The 21,805-nt window shown below is 43.7% G+C and overlaps 1 protein-coding gene across 1 annotated transcript in view; it reads right to left on the reverse strand.

The window, feature by feature from the left end:
• XPNPEP1 (X-prolyl aminopeptidase 1) overlaps window positions 1-21,805 on the reverse strand; it is a 30,641-nt gene that overhangs the window by 3,571 nt on the left and 5,265 nt on the right. The window contains exons 3-16 of the mRNA XM_056494780.1: window positions 17,196-17,259; window positions 15,395-15,499; window positions 15,028-15,120; window positions 13,972-14,115; window positions 13,524-13,619; window positions 11,236-11,317; window positions 10,139-10,349; window positions 7,357-7,446; window positions 6,021-6,071; window positions 4,854-4,912; window positions 4,087-4,164; window positions 3,517-3,588; window positions 1,866-1,926; window positions 946-1,015 (exon numbers count right to left, since the gene is read on the reverse strand). Coding sequence (XP_056350755.1) covers window positions 946-1,015; window positions 1,866-1,926; window positions 3,517-3,588; window positions 4,087-4,164; window positions 4,854-4,912; window positions 6,021-6,071; window positions 7,357-7,446; window positions 10,139-10,349; window positions 11,236-11,317; window positions 13,524-13,619; window positions 13,972-14,115; window positions 15,028-15,120; window positions 15,395-15,499; window positions 17,196-17,259 — 1,276 coding nt within the window. The remainder of the gene's footprint in view (window positions 1-945; window positions 1,016-1,865; window positions 1,927-3,516; window positions 3,589-4,086; window positions 4,165-4,853; window positions 4,913-6,020; window positions 6,072-7,356; window positions 7,447-10,138; window positions 10,350-11,235; window positions 11,318-13,523; window positions 13,620-13,971; window positions 14,116-15,027; window positions 15,121-15,394; window positions 15,500-17,195; window positions 17,260-21,805) is intronic.

Consider the following 21,805-nt stretch of genomic DNA (forward strand, 5'->3'; position numbering starts at 1 on the left):
TGACATTCAATTCCCTTTCTCAGCTAAAGGCTCCTTCTCTCTTCCATTACACAGGTCTTCAAGAGATGGTTGTAGCAGAAATACTGCACTGCTGCTTGTTCTACTGACATTTTCAGGAAATAATCTAATGGTTAAAAGTCCCACAGAGAATTCAGTACCTGTCTTAAAAGGACCTGCACTTACTGAATCAAAAATAGGAGACCTGCCAATTGTATTTGGTGGACTAATCAGCCAGGCTCCTTGCCTGGAAGGCCACTCATCTCACACAGCTTCAGCCAGAGGGCACAGAATTTCTGTTGCCTGCACAACACCAAGCCCATGTATCCAAGTTCAGATACCCTCCAATTTCAGTTGGGTTTCTCATAGCACTGTACACTGTTGCTTTTAACTTGCCTACCCAAGAATGCAGACTGAGGAAATCTCTAAAAAGAGCTGGTTTTGTATAAGGTGTGACCAGGAAGATAACAACTGTAACAAATTCACCAGAGCTGGATATGTCATAACTCTTCCTGCAGAAAATAGAAACAGCTCCTTTGTGTGTAATTTTCCCATTATTTTCCCACTGATACAAGAGATTCCACAGTAATTGGAAGAGAATTAGCCAGTCCTTCTGAAGCTGGAAGGTGACCTCTCACTTTGATAGGGCCATTAGTAAAGAAAAAAGACAACCTCCAAACACATGTGTTAGAGTGCCACTGACTGATAAAAGTCGTAGTATCACCCCACAGCCAGAACACTTCCAACATCCTTCAGACTCCCTCAAGTAAAAATTTTCAGCACTGGTTGATGCTGAGAGAGAAGGCATCAGTAATCCAGAATCTGAACTGCTGTGATGGAAATAGACAGTTACATCAACATCTGCCTGATCTGCCTAGACCTGTCAATCATAACGTTCTCTGACCACTTAATGGATTTTCAGAAAAACACTCCAGCTCACCAACCCACCTTTGGTTCCATTTGGGAAGATGGCAGCACTCACAGCTATGTGTCCCTTCAGGACATATGTGAAGCATTCCTGTCAAAGAAATGTGTGCCATAAGTAAAGAGGGAAAGGAAAAGCTTTGTATTCCCCAAGAAGGGAAAGAAAGGATGCATCTTGTAGCAAACTGCAAAGGATATGGAAAAACTTTGTCATGCTTTCCTGTGGCTACCAATGCCAAAGCAAACCATGAGCAGAAGGAGTTTAAAACACCCTGAAGATCCCTCTCCAGTAATTATAGAGACTATCACAAACTCAGACTGCAGGTTTAGCAGCAGCATTCACTTGATCTACATGACTGATTTCTTTGTGGCTGTACTTTTACTTCCTGGGCATACCCTACAGCATATTTTTGTCACTAAGTCAACTACAACAATGAAATTAGTTTTAGTCAAGACTAATAGAAAGATAAAGAAGCAATTTAAAATAAACAAAATTAAATGGCTAAATTTCCAACACAGAGCTTGTCAGGTAACTCTGAGACTGATTTTTTATGTTGTACACTAGGCACAATCTGACTGGAACCTTGTATCAGACACTGAGCTTTGCACTAAATTAGACCCCCTGGTTCCCTTATTGGACAAACCAGTAATGTTTATCCTCAGTCTGCTGATTTTCTTATTTCTCAGAGGAAACATGTCATTTTGCAGATGAGAGCCATGCATTTTAAGACAGAGAGGTGTCAATTCTCTAAAACAGTTTATATTTTGGAAGTCTGAAGTACAACAGTCTCCTTTTCAGTCCTTATCCAAATGCTGCCACATACTGGTAAATAAATGGTAACTCAATAGAGAACTTTGACTGCATAGCAATAGAGCACATTATTAATTTAAATATCTCTAACAATAAGGGTCAGATCACAAACTACACTGTGATGCCAACTTACCTTTTCATAGGCTGATGGTGTGCCAAAATGCATTGTCCTGGTCACATCTGTTGTACCATCTCTTCAGAGGCAAACAAAGATGCAGGAGCCAAGGGGATGGGGAAAAAAGAAAAGATCAAAGTGAAAATGCACAGGAAACCCAGTTACACTGCAGCAAACCAACCAAGCTCATAAATGGATAAAGTCATCTGCTCTGTGCTACACAAGACTGATGATGTAACCACTCCTAATCTCAAAAATTCCCAAACACAGTGCCCCAGATGTAGCAATAATGATTTACAATTCAAACTGTTGTCTTTCAACTGTAAGCATCCCAAAGCTCCTCCCAAATTAGAATCTAAACTGCTCAAAATAACGATGCTAATTTGAGGTTTAGCAACAGGTACCTGTCCATTGAGAACAGGCCAAATTTAGACTATTTGTATGGAAGGCAATCCATTAACAGCTTTAAAACACACACTTTTGCAAAAATGACAGCTACCAGATCAGAAAAGGGAAGCTTGAGGGGGGATAGTATCCCTTTCATCCTCAGGATGTCTTGTGCTAAGATTTCTACAAATCATCCTGCATTTGGATAGGGGTTAATCCAACACATCAGAAACTGTGTCTAAGTTCCTTCTGCAAACAGCATTTTGAGCCTGCTCTCAAAAACACAATGGCTCTTGAAATAACGAGTTTCCTTTGAAATGCTCTCTCCTGTCCCTGTGCTATTCCCCAGCACACACAGGCCGTGGTCACAAAGAACTCAGGGTTTAACTTCTCAGCAGGGACAAGCAAAGCATCCCTGTCACAATGCTGTGCTAAGTGCCATTGATGTCCAGCTTACATTGTATCCAAAGGGCTGCTTTTCATAGTAGCACTAAGGAAATCGTTAATTAGGCCATCAGAGGGGAGGAAAAAAGATCTCCTTGTAAAAATCTTATCAAAGGATGTCTGTATGGTTCTTTTTCAAAGCTCTTCCTGACTGACATAACAAAAAGGCATAGCTCTAAAGACAAAGTTCATCTCAAAGGAGCAGCCAGGCTTGTCCTGCATCTTCCTGAACAGGCCACTTCTCATCTATTTACATTGGTTAAAAACATCACTTCTTTCATTTTCCATGGAGTCAAGAGTTCCACAGTAAAGGAACTGAGGCCACTGAATGGCACTGTCAAAACAGCATTGAGAGAGTTTACAGACATGATGCCTTCCCAAAAACATACTCAAGACCCAAGTGGCCACTGGGATGAGGAACCTTGACCTCTGAAAAGGCAGAGAGCACCACAGGGCAATGCTGTCCTGCTTCTTCACCCCACCTTGTTCTGACCTCAATATCAGTCAAATCTGCCCACAGGGCAGATCCTGACAGAGCAGGTGCCTCACCCAGATGAGCTGGCTGCTGAGTAGGCAGCACAAGGCTAAGCCAGGGCAGTCAGGCCTGCTCCCTGTTCCTGCAACTTAATACCAAAACCACCAGCTAAAGCACAGCTCCCATCACATGGGGGATGGTTGGGACTCAGATGGGACCTGAACCTTGACATCTTGCCCCTGATCCCAGCAAGGCCTGTCAGCAGCCCTGATCTGCTGTCTACTCAAAACTCCACATTGCCTTGCTTGCCAGGGGTCATGGGGAAAAACAAACAAGTCAGTCCAGCACCATTCATCCACTCACTTGTACTGTGCTCCTGAGTCCAGGAGGTAGATCTCGTTCACTGACAGCGTTCTGTTGGTCTCAGGAACTGGCCTGTTCAGTTAAACACAAAGGTTTTTGTTCCACAGTTTTAAGGTGTCCAGCCCACATCTGCAGTCCAGAAACCATATTAAGTGCAAGACTGGATGTGTCAGCTCTGATTTCTTGTGGCAGTGATGGAAATCCCACACACTGAGCCACAGATCATACTGAGGAGAGGATTTGTATACAGCAAATAGCACTACAGAACAGAGCTTAGCTGCTTCCAGCAAAATCATCTGTTTCTGGATGTATTTCAGAACAGTTGTGGCACTTCATACTCCTCCTTCCCAGACTTCCAGCCCCGAAATAGCCCTTTTCTATGGCCCTGAGCAGATCATAATACATGCAATGCTACCAGCAGGGAAAAGAGCTTTACTTAGTAAGTGTGGAGTAAAGAAAGATAGCAAGCAACATCTCCCTGGAGTACTCTGTTATGACTCCATGAAGAGGCAAGACAGCTCATTCCAACTGTTTGCTGAAGGTTGAAAGGAGAAGATTTGTTTCTCTTACTTGTAATGAATGATGGCTCCATTTGGACCTGTGCTTGATATGGTAGCAAAACTCAATTCAACAAAGTCTTTCTGCTGACTGAAAGAAAAGATTGTGATCACTACAGCACAAGTGAGAGGAGCACACCAAGCACCTAGGGCACCTGGAATGCCCCATCCTCAATTTCACACCACCTCAACCTTCCCCTTGGCCTTGAAAGCCACCTGGACAAGCAAATTTTGGTAGAAGAAACATACAATTTGAAGCCCTCTTCTCCCAACCATGTGGAAACCTGCTTTCCAGATCTACTCTTTCCTTAGAAGAAGAAAATTCTCTACCCAAATCACCCAGGAAGAGATGTGCTGAACAATTTCTACTTTATTACTTATTTACTCAAAAGCATTTTAGAGGTCCTGCTGATGTACACATGGGAGTAACTCCCAAAATAAATGGTATTCCTTCTCCATCAGAAGAGGGAGAAATCTGACTTTACATACATTTCTTTGTGGTAAGGAAGCAACTGTCTTGCATTTAAGTGTTCTAACCTGCAGTACACCTCACTGCTATCTCAAAAGGAAAGTGGACAGGATCCAGTGGGCTGGGACTTGTATCTCCCAAGAGACCCAATTTTTCCCAACTCTTTGAAGTTTTCAAAGAAATCCATTAGTAAAGATTTGTCCTCAGGTAAAATATATCTGCAAGTGAGATGTATTTCTAAAGAATAAAATAAATACAATGGATAAAAAATGCCAGCCAGAAAACCTCCTCAGAGTAGATTTACTTTTTACCTGCGGAACTCCTCTGCTTTGTCTGCAGCAAGTATTTCTGTTACTGTTCCCTTTGGAACCTGGTGGACAAGGACATGGGTTGAATCAGTGCAGCAACAAGCAAAGAAAACACTATATGCTTAAACACTGGGTCTTGTCTGTGCCTTATGAAACCCTGGAAGTGGCTTCTTTCCAGATTTTCTGTCCTCATTCCTCAGTAATGACAAACACAAAGCCAGCAATATTGTGCAGGGCATCTGAGAAGAAGGAAGTGGAGACAGTCACAGCAGGATTACTGAACCCTGACTAGGGAGCAGTTAGTGCAGTACTAACTTCACTGAGATGTGCAGAGGCAACATCTCACAAGGCAACATCTCTTCACAGTCAGGTGACTCTAAGCTTAAACAGTTCTCTTTAACAGCCCATGCTGCTAGAAATTTTATTCTTTTAAATCAGGAATAGAAGCAGTTGCAGGGAAAAAAAAGTGTGTTAAATTTTATTTTAGGCATTTGATAAATTCAAACCTGTGACACAACTTGCCCTGGATTGGAAAACAGGCGAAGCAGGGCCAAGAGCTAGGTTTCATAACCCCTGAGGCTGACTTCTTGAGGTACTCAGACATGTAAAAAGGCACCTTCTGGAACTCATCAAGCCTTCTCCAAAATAGACTCAGACATGTCGTGGCATGGCTTAGTAAGTTGCTGTGTAACACTTGGCACTGTGCACATCCACTGTGTACTTCTACTCCAGTGAATACACAAGTAATTTCTCTTTATCCTATTTTCACTGCACCTTCCATTCATAAATGCCAAATTTGTTCATACTGGCATGGCTGATTATCATGAGAATAATTCCAAAGTATTGTATGAAGCTGAATATTATTTCATGATTTACACCACCAAACGAGAACAAGACAGCATTAAACTACACTATGCCTGCTTAGGTTATTTCTCACTTGTTCGAGCTTTGGTCTGTGTAAAATGAATGGGAGAATGTTTTCAAAAAAATTAATTCAGCCTTGGATAAAAGCATGTTTGAAATCTTCACCAAAAAGCTCAAACCACCAGATAACTCCCAACTGTTTCCCCACTTTTAGTAAAGGCACTATAAAGACTAACAAAAAGTTTATGCCAATGAAGAATTTTACACAGCAATAGAGCCTCCAAGTTAAAAAAAAATATACAATACCTCCTTTTCCAGCCAGTTAAAGAGCTCACACAGGGCAACAGCATCTTTAATCTGTGTTAAAATAGGCACAAGAAAAGGGAATTGAGAAGGATAAAGATTTATCAAACCTCAGCATAAACAGGTTTTCATGCAAAAGAATTCAACCTGTAAGTTCCAAAAACACAAACCAAGAGACAAAACCAAGAGGTATTTTCAGGTTTTGCACCCTGTAATTAATACAAACACTGGAAATTTATCTGGAGAGTTAAATGAATGTTAATAATTACTGCTGGGACATATCTTACTGTGTGAAGTCTAGCTTTACCCTACACATCACTTTCAAGACTATTTTGCTTTAACAGCCAAGATCTTGTATCTCAGATTGCAGAAGGCACAACACATCTGGTGATGTGACAGAGGAACATGTCCTTTGGGCACATGGCACCACAAAGTCTCTGTCACATAGCTTCTGGCTTCCTTGCCTTATGACCCCCATTTTTGTTCTTTTTTTTTTCTACATGCTTGCAGCGTGTAGGGGCAAGAAGCAGGAAATGTGTACAAGAACAAGGCACAATTTTGTCCTCAGGTGGCAGGTGACAAAGTGCCTCTTCTCAGTACAACTACTTTTATTTCCCCTTAACTAATAGGGAGAGAAAAGCATTGAAATAGGAAGCTCCCAAGAAGCTGCAGAAAATATGGGACCAGCCCAAAACTGCCAGCCCTGCTTCAACTGGCACATTTCTCTTATTGTGAGCACTGCTGCTTGAAAACTAACAGGAGATAAACAAGGGAAAAGTTCAGCCCCACCATGAACCTGTTTCACAGGCAGATCCTTTGCTTGAAAATATGAAGCTTCCTGGGAGATCAGCCTCATTTCCAGTGTGATGATGATGAGACTAAAACAGTGCTTTGAGGACACTGGCTGCTTCTGAACATCTTGGCCTGCGTTTTGCACCACGTGTTGAAGAATTTCTCTGTGTTCTTTAGGTTGTGTTTATTCAAGTGATAACAGTTTGAAGACTCCACTGACAAAGACAACAAGAACTAGCAAAGGGGAAAGAACATCCCTTTAAGGGCCCACACTGCAAACAACACTTCTCAAGTCTGCACAGTCTTCCCACAGAGCAAGGCTGTTTCCTCACACTATTGCAAATGTTCTTCAAGGGAATGCAAAACAAGCAAAAAACCTGCTTCAACAGCAGTAGATGTCTTACAGGAGACCTTTTTTATCCTGCCATCCAAAATCTTATTTGCTTTTTATCCAAAACATTAAAACTGAAAGGAAAATGTTATTTGTTTCCCAAAGGTAAAGCAAACCTGTTGCCATGTGCAAGGAGACACTGAAGGCTTCACTTACATGTGCTCTTCTCATGCCTTCTGTTTCTGCTGTGTTCTTCACAGCTTTTGCAATGCAGATGGGGGTATATGGGGTGAGGTATCGGTAAGCCTGCAGCAGAAGGACAGGGATTACTTGTGGATTAGTCAGACTACATAATCCTACAGATTTAATAACTCAGCCTGGCCACAATTTGTACTTTGGCAGCCTCTCTCAACCTTCAGCACTGTGAGATGCTGGTTGTCAACAGTCAGCTAAGTGTACTGGGGAACAGAGAGGAGAAACAGTCCCTGACCAAAGGAAGAACAGCAATAGGGAAATCCAAAGAAATAAACAACAGCTTGCCATGAAGCAGGGTGAAGACCTGGATATCCTAAATACCACATATCTGTATCAATGTCTGAGCCATAGATTCCTGTTGCTGATGGACACTGAAGAGGCCAGTGAGAAACACTAATCCCTGAAGCTATGGTAGAACTTATGCTGTGGAAACAGACCTAAAAGCCACCTTGATTTGTTATCTGACAGTCACCCTCAAGTAGCAGAGAGCAAAGGGCACCCAGCCCAGGTACCAAGCACTGAACACCACCACTGTTAATGGTCAGCAGCTCTGACAAACACATCAGGGTCTGAGGAAACATGAAAGGACTTTGGAAAGCTCAGATTTACATGCTGCCAGTTCTGAAAGGAGATTATATCAGTGGTTTGAGACAAAGCTTTCCTGTGCTTGGATGGGGTGACCCTGAATTAAGAACTAGTAATTGATCCCTTACTACTGCACACTTCCTCAAACACCAGCTGTCCTTAGATTAGCAGGAATGCTCAGCTGGTTTCAGCACATCTTCAGAAATTCACCAGCTGAAGTGACTTGCCTAAATCTCATCACACCTGGCATCAGAAGAAGGAAGAAGAACCAAGTCTTTTGACCAGTTCTCTGCTCTACCCATTATATATCAGGACATGGGATAAGCACCTACAGAAGCACAGCCCAAGCAACACATTGTTTCCTACTTTAAATGCATCAGTATACAAATAAATATCATTCAAATTCAAGGAAAGGCCCAGTAGATCCTCTGCAAAGACTAAATTCACATAAATCCTACAGGCTTACAATTTCTAAATTCTTAAAAACAGCAAAACAATTACACTACATAAACCAGAAACTAAATTACAGAAGAAGACACAAGAAAGTCAGAAAAGTACTTTTATTAGTTAGGATAAATAGTCAGATTCTTAGGTTGGCTTGCTCTTTATAGATACTGGTAAGTACTATTAATCTTCTGTGAAAAGTATATTTACATGCAGCTGTAAACAAATCTATAAAGGATTTGCAGATCTGTGTTTAATAATGGAATGGATTTTTGCCAGTATCATTATTTGGCTCTGATGGACACAGACAGTAGATGGACTTCCAGCAATGGTGTTCTTCACACCAGCTGAGCAACTGGCCTGGAGTGCTTTCAAGTGGTGGAGAGCCAGGGAGGAACCAGAAAAGCTCTGGCTCTTTCAGTGACTCTCTAAGTGGCTTTTAATCAAGACATTTCAGTCCTCTTTGCCTGCTTTCTATTGCACAGAGCTCCTCGAGGCAGGGACTCTCCCTATTGCACGCAGAGGGCGTGCAGCTCTGCAATGACTCAGTATCAGCCAAAACTTCCAGTGCTCACAGGGTAAATAATGTCACTCCAACTCATTATATTCCTTTCTCTAGGTCTGATCTTCTGTATTTCTCCAAATGGATATTCTACAAAAATCAGCTACAGCAGCTTAACCAAATTGGGGATAGATCACTGACTACAACTCCAGCAAGGGCTTTCTACTCTGAAGTCAAAAGAACAATTTATCCTGAATGCTCCACAGACATTATGCTGTCAATATTCTGTATTAGGAGGCCTAGGAATAGACTGATGGTGTCTGAAGATTTAACCCTGGACAGGGACAACAACCTTCATACTTACTCACAGCATCTCTTAGTTATTAGACATCACTGTAAACTAGATAGTGTTCCAGAGAATGTGATCCCTAGCAAACAAGAGATGTATACAAGATGCATGGAAACTAGCTTATGTGTCCACAGTTGCTGTGTCCTTCCCCAAGTATCTTTTATGGCTATTAGAATATTAGGTGGACAGTGGCAATCTCAGACAGCCAAGTTCAGAAGGACAGCAAGATACAGCAAGTGTGGCTGTACAGAAATTATTCTGATGCTACAACTGTCCCTCGGCAGATGCATGGACAGCTAGTGCCTGCAGGTTATCTGTGTCCTCACAAGGTTCCCTGCTACAGCAGCTCTGTCATCTTCTCCCTCCTGCCTTCAGTAAAAGACATCACATACTGCCTGATATCCTCAAGCCACTGAGCTAAATAAGGGTAATCACCCTCAGACACTCAGATCAAGCCAAATGCACGCTCCCAGAAGTCCTGCTCAACTTTCCTGCTTCAATTTCTTCAAGTTTCCAGTTCTTGCTACTTGTCCACATGAGGCTGATGCTCCACTCGTGGGCAGAATGACCGGAGTTCACCCTGCTGCCTCTTCCCTCCCCTCTCTCACTGTACTTGTTTTATCTTAAGCTGACAATTCTTTGGATAAATCGGCTTAGCGAGTTGAAAGGGCAGCTCCAGCAGGAGCAACCCCAGGATTAACAAGCCCTTGATACCTCAGCAGGGCTGGATCCCTTCTGCACAAGCTCCAGTCTGCACTGGGCTTTGCAGAGGGGAAACTGAGGCCAGCTGTCCTCATTAACACCCTTCCTAACCACGATGAGCAGAGTAGAGAAAAGCATTTTCCCTTGGTAGGGCCACTGACCTTGGGAATGGCCTCAGTCAGAGCATAGCTGGCTTTGTCACTGAGCCACACTTTCTCCTTGGGTGAGAGGCCTGCACCAACAGCCTGCAGCTCCAACAGGATAGATCCATAGGGCATCACCTGGATTTTGAACTCGGGCTCCAGGGTGGAGTCAAGCTGTAAGTGCTCCCTCACAGCTGGGTCCATCATCCGGTCACCATCAATGAAGAGCCTGAGAAACAAAGTGGAGAGATCAAATAGGTGAGACCACATCTGACAGGAGTAAAGGAGGGAAGGAAAAACTATTCTGACAACCTCTCAGGGAGAAAGGAGATCATGAATTATACACTCTACTTTGCTCTTTGTCATTTTAACCACCAGCTTTCACACAGTTTAAATTCCAACTTGAAATTAAGATGTGCCATCCCACTGAGAGGAGAGAGCTGATAGCATTTCTATTTGCAAATCACAGCCACTCTCTAACTTTTAACAGCAACATCTGGAAATAGAAAAGCTACTCTAGTTCTAAGTATCACATTACTCTCCTTTCACTGAGTTGAAAAGTTCAGCTCAATCTTCACACACAACCTGCACTCACTCACCCAGCCAGGTTTTACCTTAGACAGATTTAGGCAGCAGCTTAGATGCCTCCAAAAGAACTGTGCTTACTGAGGCTCAATAGATGGGGCAGTCCCAGGAAAGAAGCCTTTAGTTATAAGCTAACCCTGAAACTTTCCTGCACAGTCCCTGCAGTTTTGAAGTGACCCCGCAATTAGACTTTTCCCTAGAGTTTGTAATGTCCAGGCCAGCCTTGGCTCTTACCCACATTTCACCCAGAGCTCCAAGGGCCCTACACATTATCTCAGGGTGACAGACTGAGGGCTCAGCCATCCTGCCCAAGGTCACCCAGCAAGCCAGCCAAGGTGCTGAGGAGTGCAGCAGAGCTCTTGGCTGCCTCTCTCGCTCTGATCAGGGGAGGAGAGTGACTAATGTTGGAGACAAAAGACTCAGAAAGGACACTAAAGTACCCAAGCATAGGCGTTTTTGAAAAGACACATACTTTGCTAGATCAATTCTCCCTTAGAATCTTGGGGAACAGAGGAAGGGAATACAAGCACCTGATTGTGTTCATTCCTATGACAGCGTAGGCAAAAAACACAGGATTGTACTCAACATCAAAGCCTCGAAGGTTGAAAAGCCCTGAAAAATAAGAACACCAAGAAGAATCACGTCCTGGATCATCTTCTGCAACATTAGAGAAAGCCAAAAATAATCTCACCAAAACACAGGCAAGCACTGAGATATCCAGCTCCCACCCAGCTGTCCCACAGCCTGCTGCATTCCTGGCAATCCTAAGTTTATGCCAGGAGATGGCACCAGAACCACAGTAGAAACACTCCTGGGTGTTTAAACTGGTGTTTTACTTCTAAAGGAGGGCTGCCTTGGAAAAAAGCAGGTACAGGCAAAGAAAAACAAGGACACGTGTACAAAAAGTAGGGTCTGTCCTTTCTGGTTCATGAAATGCAACAAAAGCTTCTTAATGGCCAGAAAACTTCAAAGTTATAAATTATCATTTCATTCCAATCGTTTTGACATTTGAGGTAAGAGGAACACACAATAGGCAAGACTACAATACCCCAAAAAGGCCTCTCATTCAGGCCCCTTCAATATCTCAGATTCAGACTGTATAGTCTTCACTATTTTTCACTAAGATTTTATCCTACACAACTCCACACAAAATCAAGAGGGGAAGTAGATCTTTAGCATCTCTAAAATCCTGATTTTAGGGTCAAATAAAAACTCCAGGGTATCCAATTAGCTGAAATGAGTTACTCAAGCCAATAAGGCCAGCCAGCAGGACAGCTGGGAAAAGAACCAAGATGTCCTAAATTACAACCCAGCACTGTATTCATCGAACTGTGCAAATTCTGCCATGAAAGTAAAAATAGAGCTTAATTCTCCCCAGGGAAGCAGTAGGTCACTTGAATGCAGGAAAGAGCCACAAAGAACTTTTTACTGCATGGGTACAAACTTCCTCACTCAGCCAACTCCCAATACAGTAAGAAGGCAACAATCTCCTTTGTGGCTCTTTTTCTGTCCCCAGAAACTTGTCTGGAGTTTAATACAGTGAATTGAATTAGATAAAATTAAAACAACTTCTCTCTTCTCCCTTTAGGATAAGTAATCAACCAGGCACCTGAAAATGAGCTTCTCTCATGACCTTCTCTGGTTCATCTTAACACTCTTGATTCATAACCAAGCTTCGCTTTGCTGGAGACATTTAATCTGAAACCACCTCAGGGCATCAATTTATCATTAATTTAATTGGAGATGCGCCTGAAAAGGTGAGACACACAATCTCTGCTCATGCAGGCCTCCCCAGGGAGGAGTCATATTCACCACTCTCAGAAGTACTTCTTTCACAAAAAAAGCTCTTTGCTCACTGTCCCAGATCCAGAACAGCCCACAGACCTCATCACGTTGGCTTCACCCAGTGCCAGGTACATTGTGCTGGCAGTGCTGGAGTGAGGAAAACACCACTTCCATTTCTACCTTTCCAAATCAGACATGGGGCACAGGATGAGCAGCACTCATATCCTGCCAGTGTTACATTCTCCCTACACCAGTGTGTGCACTGGTGATTTCTGTAAAAAGGACACACAGTACAAGAAACAGCAGTCCTGGGGAAACCACTGCTGTTTCTGGCCATTCTTCCTTCCTACACACTGGGCTGGGAGCCAGGGTGTGGAGACCCAGCCATCCTGGGGCCCCAAACACAGAGGGGACTCTAGTGAGACCCTGGGTTGAAATGATCTGGAAAAACAAGTTGAGCCCTGACATACTTGTTTTAACCAAAGCATTGGCTGAACACTGGAGAGGTAGAGACTGACTTAAGAGTTGTGACAATTAGGAAGATTACTATGAATGCAGTGTACCCCACCCTTGCCTTATGTATACAAAGCCACATGTTGCACTGCTTTGTTTATAGCCCAGACTCCACAGCAGAAAACAGTCTCCATCTTTCCAATGGGTGAGGCAGCATCAGGGTATTTTACAGCTAGAAAATCTCACAGGTCTTTTTTTTTTTTTCCATAATGCTGCCTTAGGCTTTATATGCGACCTTCCTGTCCCTTTGCCTGGGTTGTTTTTCAAAAGTGGTGATTTGCTGCATTTCCTGGGCCAAAAATGTACTCAGGAGCTGCACTGCTGTAACAAGGCACTGTGCAGAAATACAGGCTTTGCTGTTTGTGACCCATTACCACCACTGCACTTGATAAGAAGCTAATTGATGTCTAACAAACATGCTATCATAAGGGCCTCTCACCCTGGCATGGTTCTTCCTTTCCAAGGCAGGAAGAACATTTATTTTGTAGAAAGAAGTGAGAAAGGAGATGCAAAGACTTACATGCCACTTCATCCAAGGCCGTTACCACAAACCACATGACTTTCCTCTCAGCCATTTTTGAACGGAGGGCTACAATTTTGTCTCTCCAGCTGACCCCTGCAAAACACAATAGGAACAGCTACAGTCCCTAACTTTGCTGGGGATGATGATGTAAACACAGACTAACATATTGTGCTTGTTCTCCTCACTCCTTTCTAATAACTGATATTAATTATCTCAAATGAGCTGCCCTCTAGATGCCCATGAATTTCAACTTCTAGAAAATGGTAATTTGAAGCATTTGGGTTATGTTGAAGAGGGGTCATTAGCTAAGGTCTGATCACCTTCTTGACCTTTTCACAGTGACCACACTCTGCTGCAGTACTGTTTTTCTCCTCCCTTTGTAAGAGAAAAGCAAAAAGGGGATATAGGGCAATAGGAACAACCCATTGGGAGTTAAGCTTCTCACCTGTGTAACTCAGGTCAAGCGTGATGAGAGGCTTGCAGGGACGCTGAGGACAATCTGTCCAGATTGTATCGATCAGGTTTTCTTTGACAGGCACAAGGTCATGGCCAGCACTTCTCAAGGCTTTGGACATTCTCTTCCACTGGTCTGCCAAAGGGAAGAAAGTCAGGAGTGGTGGCTTTAAGGAACACACATATGTTCAAAAGCTCTATTCACAAAGGTCAAACTCAATCAGAGTCTTCTCCTTTCCTTCCAGCCTCCCCTTCTTCCTACTCCCTTGAAAAGGACAGCAAAATCTACTGTGGTTACAGTTCCACAAACATGCCACAGTAGCCAGTGGCAGGTACAGAACCTCACAGTCCTGAAGTCTCATGCTTAAGCTGAAGAACTGCTCCAGCTGGGAGACAGAAGTCTCTGGAAGAAGCCACAGCAGAAGCTGCCCTAAGGGTATCCCCTCCCCCAGTGCAGAACCATGCTAGATCTAAGCTAGACAAGATGAGAGGCTCTTCCACACAGCCATAAGATAGGTCCTTAATCCATCTGAACAAGCAAATATCTCCCCCTGTCTCTGGTGACCTTTGCATTGTGTCTCATGTTTTGAAGCATGAATAGATGGATACTCTGATATAAATGATACCTCTCCCTGTGCTTCCTACAGGGAAAGCTGCAGAGATGCCAAGACCACCATGCAGGAGTAACAACATGAATTGTGCCTGTGTGTTCTTGCTCACATGCTGACCAAGGCATTCAGCACCTTTGTACTCAAGTGCCCATGACAAGACAAAGCACAGACAAAAATAGGTGATCAGGATTCTGCTTTTCAGGTAAAACCACTCCAAGCTTAGAAAGCAGTTCTCATCTCTTGTGCTTTGGAGTCAATGCACTGCTGGGTAACTCTTGTGACACATGGCTAAACCAAGATCCAACCTGTTTTGCACAACAGTTTAACCACCACTACATCTGAAACATGGTTAGCTGCACACCATCACACAACAGCTCACCCAGAGAAGCAAAATTCAACTGCCCAACCCAAAGTTATAAATATAAAGCAAAACCAACCTGCTGGAATAATGAAAGGGTCCACTCCCACCTTTGAGCCTTCTGGGAGGACACTCACTAGCCAATCCTCCTGAGTAGGTGTATCTTTCAGACCTTCAAGGATTGAAAAAAAAAGAAGTTCAAAGAAGCAGTCACATTGAAACATTCCCACACTATGCAAAAAGTCCAAGCTAATGCATCAGATATGTCTACTAATGAATGTCTAGACCCACAGGCAAGAGTTGTCACAGGACACTAAAGCAGAAGCCGTGTATCCAACACATCCCTAAACCTCGGCATGATGAGATATTTCTACAGCTCAAGCTGTACTTCTGTGAGGTGACTATTCTCCATTATGAGTGGAGCAGTGTCCCAGGCTCCTGCATACCCATTTTCATGAGGGTCCAGTTGCTATCCATTTGGTGTGCAGCTTGCAGGAAGTAGCGCCCATCAGTCCACATGGCTGCGTGCTGCTCGGTGACGATGGCGGTACCTAGGCAGGGAGGCAGAAAGGTGATTCGGGGTAGGCAGCCACCATGCAGAGACATAGACAGCAGGGACACTGTCTGAAATTCACTCTAATTCCCTAAAAGGCACCTCTGACCACTGTTCAAAAGTTATTCCTGTTTCAGTGGAGATATTTACTGTTTCCCCTGCACTGTGACCTTCCAAATCCTATTGGAGACAGTATGCACTAGGATGCACCTTAATGAATAGGCTCAGATGAACTCAACTTAAGCAAATCTCGGCCAGTGGAACTGGGTAAGTGGGGCTTTCCAAATCTCCTGTTATAGAGACTGTGGTCTACACTTGGCTGTTGACACAGTAACATATACTGTAAATCCCTGAACTCCATCCCATCCTCTTTTGGGGAGGAAGCCTGGGCCACCCACAAAACAGAAATGATACCAGGCCTGCAGACATGGGTATCACTCCCAGCTGTCAGCTGCACCCCTTTCCCAAATGCTATGGCTCTAGCAGAGATGGCTGAACAGGAAACACGAACATAAACTTCTGCTGGTTTCATTGTCTGTCCCATTCCACTGATTCCAGATGGAGGGATGCAAGCAGACAGCTGAGGGGCACTGACATCCCAGCAAGGCACTCAAGCTGCCTTGCCCTTGACAATATAAAACAAAACAAACCACGTCACAAACTGAAACTGAATCCAAGTCTTTGGAGTCTGCATCTTGACCATACTCTGTCACAAAAAACTGATGCTCAGATTAGCAGAGCACAGTTTTCAATTATTAACTCATTGTCTTCTATTGAATTCCCCCAGCACAAACCCCATTTTAAGTTCCTTCAGCCTGAAAAGATGAAGCAAGAAACACAAGGTGAGCTCCTGTGTAAAACCTCACTGTTTTGCTGCACATTAGGCTGAGAACAGACCTTCAAAGTATATAACAAGGGCACAAATTAGAGAGGAAGGTTATGAAGAGTTCGTGCAGAAGGGGCAAAATTAATACAGGATTCATGTTAGCCATTAACAGCAGCCCACAGCACTGGATTTATCACCTTCCAAATGAAGTCCCAGAGCTCATAGGAACTGATGAATAGACCCTCCAAACACAGATCCCAGTATTTATTAAACTGATATATAATTAGAGGGGAAAAAATCTTCAGCAGACTAAAGTGACTTTCCAACAACCACAGAGCAGAGTAATTTGCACAGCTTAGGGTACAGCTAGGGTAAAAACTAGGTCTCTTGAAACACAGACCTATCCTACAGCCAAGAAAACATCCTGTCTCGGCAAGATAAGCAAACTTTTCCACAGTGCTCAGTTTCCAAATGCAGAGTTTCTGGCCCTGGCTCTGTTTAAACAGAAAGGCCAGCTAAAGTCCATCCACTATTCACCCAGCCCAAACGGGCAACGTAAAAATCTATTCATACTGGCTGCACATCAAAAGAAATGACCGCAGGTTACAGGCACCACATTAAAGAGTTAACAGGATTTTATTTTATGAGAGGTTCATTTAGGGGTCAAACATTTTCTGAAAACTTGTTATTTCACTGATATTACATAATTCCAGTGGGTAGCCAAGACATAATTCTGCAGATGCTGAAATGGGAATAAAACAGTCCAAACAAGCTGGATAGATTTTCTTTTCCATCCTGCCTCTATGCCATGAAAGGAGCTATTTCTTTAGAGGAGAATTATGCAAGAACCCAAGTTCTGGAGAGGTACCTGCAGAGCCATCAAATCCAGAGATGAACGCCCTTCTGCAATCACAGGGTGCAATGTACTCGCTCTAGAAAACAAAAGAGGCAGCAATTATTTATAGCAGCAGGGGAAAAAAACAATCAGCTGATGACAAATACTTTGATAAGCTTTTTCTCCTAAAGGACACCACAGAGAGAACAAAATGAGTTAAAAATTCCTGGGCTCTACTCCACTGTGATTATACTGTATTTATGTTCAACTGGTGGATTTTTTAAGCTGCAGCACTTTTCTCCCACAAACATCTGTAAACACTGAAGTGCTTCAGAGTTTGCAGACATTTATTTCACACTCAGCCTCCCCTTTGGGCAACAAACAAATCATGCCTTTGAAGCTGCAATGTGAAGGGAAGGGAAACCAGAAGCACCCCTTGATCTTGGGGTAATCAGCATACAAATTCTGTAAAATTCACTATCTCCAGTGAAGTCCCCTCACTGGCATTTATAAGAATTCCTTTAAGACTTTCTTTCCCTGCGATAGTGACATTGAAAGAAAATCATCAAGGTGGCAAGACTGTAAAAAATTTAACCCTTGGGACCTTTCATAAATAGATACTGATCCTTTCACTTCTTCCTTGCCTACTCAAAATGAGACTACAGCAAAAACCACCAGACCATGTTTTGATGGATGAGAGGGAATCAAAGGCTATTAGTCTACCTTCATCCTAAATCTGTCATAACCTGTGTTTCTGGACACATCTTTTCAGAATGTTGTAGAAGAGCCTGAAAATGCATAGGCACCTGATATTAACAGGAACTGCTAAAATTAAAAGAACAACTGAACCTTCACATGGCCACATGACTTTTTTATGGGATTCCATTCTGGCAAGTTTGTAGGTCAGAACTGCTGAGTAGGCCTGTTAATGAACTAGTGCAAATCAGCAAATCAGCTTAATCCAGGCTGACAGCACTGACGTTTTAGCTGCAAAACCCCTGGATTTGTACCTTACAAATGGTCTGAAATCCAAGCCTGTTTCTTTCCCCCCAGCTGTGCAAGAGCAAAAGAAACATCTTAGGAACTGAGCTAAGAAATCTCAGCCCAATTCTCAGGTGCTTTTAGTCCCTACTGTGATAGAACCACCTGATTGTTAAAAAATACGCCCTCCAAATCTGTTACTCCTCACTCTTCTTAAGAAGACAGAAGGTTCAAAGCACAGGAGTGAGCAAGCAAGCAGCACAAATTACAGCACCTGGGACCAACTCTTTATTTCTGCTCCAAATCACACCATGATCAAGCCCCTTCCACAACAGCCATGTCTCTCCCCTCCTGAGAGAAGCCAACCAACCATTCACCACTAACAATTTGAAACTGAACCTTGGGTCAGCAAATCTCATGGCCCAAAAGAGGATCTTGTTGAGTGGCTTTTGCTCCCAATTGCCAGGAAGGATTCCTGCTATATTCATATTCCAGAGAAATCCTCCATTCTATCCAAACACAGTGAAAGCTGGCAGAAAGGAGGGCCTATGGAGACCATGCATGCCCTCCTCTCTGACCCAGTTAGTTTCCTGTGCTTTTTCTTGTCCAACCCCAGAGGGCTGTGACATGTTCAGCAGCTGTGGGGAGAAGGGAGGTCAGGATATCCACCCTGGGAAAGGATGACTGCCCCACATCTCCAGCTGATGGGGTGGATCCCTCAGCCCCATACAGCACATCATCATCATTGAGCCCCTTTAAAATGATGGCAAAGGCAACAGCAGACAGAGTGAGGGAACAGACAGTTGTGGAGGGAACAGAATCAAGTGTTTGCTTCCTCACTGCCTGCCTCAGAGCAGCAGGACAGAACATGAAGGCAGAGTGATGCCAGACCTGAGGATTCCTGATTTCAACACTCCCTAGAGCCTATTCAGCCTCTTGACTGCTATGACTCTTCTCTCCTACACTTTCCAGCTTAAAGGTGGGACATCATCTCCCAGGGTCCAATGACCCATCCTCCCATCATGGATCATATCACTTAAGCACATCCCAAATGATGTACTTAAGTACAAATGAGAGCAGTGATTTCTTTTCCATTTCTCTCGACCAACACAGCAGACTACAGGATACTTTGCCTCTGAAGACAAGCAACTTCACATTCTTAGCAGGGGTTAACATCACAGAACAATGAAATGGATGAAAACAATTTCTAAAAAATACAAAAGGAAAAAAAGTGTATGAGTTTTAGATATGGTAAAAGTTGACCCAAATAAGCAAAGACTTTGCCAGCATACACCTCATGCTATCCCATTCACAGACAAATCCAGTGAGTGTTTTGAGAGTTTACAATGAGGCAGAAGGGCTTTAAAAGGGAGTATCAGGGAAAGAGGCAAAGAGGGAAAGAGTTCATTCATCTGTCAGTCCGAATTCCTGCACACCCACCTGTTCTGTTCCATGCAGCAACCCCCACTGTGCAAAGATGAGCCCATGTTTTGCACAAGCTAAAATTACATGGGGAACACCTGTGTGTGCCACACAAAGCACAGACCACAGCATAGTGAGAGCAAGTTATTTCCCTGGGGATTGTCTTGCAGCTCTGATGGCCTTCAACCTGGCCCTCATCAGTCCTTTCACAGCTTCTCACCACACCTGTCAGTCACACAAAAACTGGGGGCTACATCACAAAAACCCCTTATCTAATCCAGGAAGAACCCTCAAAAAAATCAATGCTGTTTATCCCCAGAGCCTGCATGGTTGTGCTGTAAACACGTTGAAGCTCATTCTAGTCTAATGTCAACCAAGATTAGCAATGCAAAGTGCATCTGGCTACCCTTAGAGCCATGACACTGCTGTCATTAAAGAACAAACACTACAGGGTACCTGGAGGGAGGGAGGTATTCAGTGCCAAAAACCCAACTGCATTGGTAAGATCTGAAACACGCCAGAGCAACCTGTGCACAGCCATCTCTTGCTTCGTAACTCAGCTGATTCCTCAGCTCAGCACAAGTGTGTGTCAGAGGAGCCAGCCCTGAGCAGAAGACAGCACCTCTGCCAACCCAAACACGGGGCCCTAAGCTGGGCAGGTGTTCCTTCATGGGGATGACCAGCCAAACCTGGCCAAATTTGTTTTGAGTCAAGGCCTGCAGGGTGAAGCCAGCTGCAGTTAAGCTGTGACTGGCTCCAAACCCAAGCTCTAATCCAAACATCATTCCCTCCCATCAAGGAGCAGCTCTGCCAATCTCTGAATAGTCTCATATGGGCAAACTCCAGATTCAATGTAAACACATAATCAACATAAAAATGGATCCTGCCTTTACCAGTGCAACATCTCAGAAGCTCTGACATTTTTAACCAAACCACAAAGGGCGGTGCCTGATTCCTAAAAGCATGGCTTTTCATCCCTTCATGATCCTTGGGCACCTGTAGCCACTCAGCATGCATAAAAAGAAGTGGGACTCTTTGGGCCAATTCCACTTTTGGCTGGGACTGTCATCCTTTCTCATCAGCCCCTAGACCACCCAGGTCCCCAAGAAAAGAGTCTGCTTCTCTGACTTCTTATCACCAGCATCAAAGTTTTCAAAAATTAAAGCAGCCAGCCAATATCCAGGGCTGAGTGCAAGAGCCACAAATCCAAGGCAGCCTTGGTTAAGTCTGAGTCAGAGACAGCTGTGTTTGAGAAGCTCTGCAAGTCTTTCAGTTCCTTACAAATTAAACATGGAAAGCAAAGGATACAACTGGTAGCAAGACTCCTGGCAGTATGATAATCTAAGCTGCCTAGCCTTGCAGGAAAATCAATATTAATAGCATCACAGAAATCTGAGCTCATCAATATTTCCAGTGGTGCAAAGACAAATTAGTCAGCAAGTTGCAAAATCAGGGTGTATCACCATCAACCCAATCCAAGGGTTCCTTTGCAACCCTGAAGGGAATAAAGTTTCCCCCAGTCTAAACCCTGTGGCAACACCACAGGAGGGAAAGCCCTATTTGTTGACGAGTTCTGTGATGCAGATGCCAGGACAGCCTCAGGAATAGCTGAGAGGCAGAGACAGCAACATGTAGCTTGTTTGGGCTGTGGGGAGGAAATGGCTTAGGCCACCAAACACTTGGGTACCATTAAACCACAGTATTCTGAGTCATGGAGGGAGCTGCCTAAGAGCAAAATCTGACTGCAAGGCTGTAAAGTTCTTGTTTGCACACAGGAAACAAACTCTTGCTTGGAACATGGAGCAGTTTCAAATCACAAGTCATCACAATTTACCTGGAATCAGTAATGCTGTTCTGGGATCAACAGGTTTCTGTCATTGGCAAAAACTGCATCAATTCCCAACCAGAAAAAAAATCCTGCACCAGCTATTCAGGAGGCACCAGAATCAGCAGTTTTTAGTAATCGTTTCTATTCAGATAGATTCCCTCTGCAGAGAAACCTGACCAACTTGCCTGGCAGGAAATAGCAACATGGGGTGCTCTGCTTAACTGCACTCTGTCAAGGAAAAGAAAGCAACAGAAAAACCCAGAAGTCCTGAGGGTCACATTCTTCAACTCACATGACAGCATTTAATGTCTAGTGAAATGAAACCAGAGTTATATATGGACAGAGGCAGCTTGAGGCAGGAATGCAGCAGACAATAGCAGCTGCAGAAAACGCCTTCCCCCTACCTGCCCAA

Source organism: Oenanthe melanoleuca, chromosome 6, assembly GCF_029582105.1.
Source record: "Oenanthe melanoleuca isolate GR-GAL-2019-014 chromosome 6, OMel1.0, whole genome shotgun sequence".
NCBI classification, from domain to species: domain Eukaryota; kingdom Metazoa; phylum Chordata; class Aves; order Passeriformes; family Muscicapidae; genus Oenanthe; species Oenanthe melanoleuca.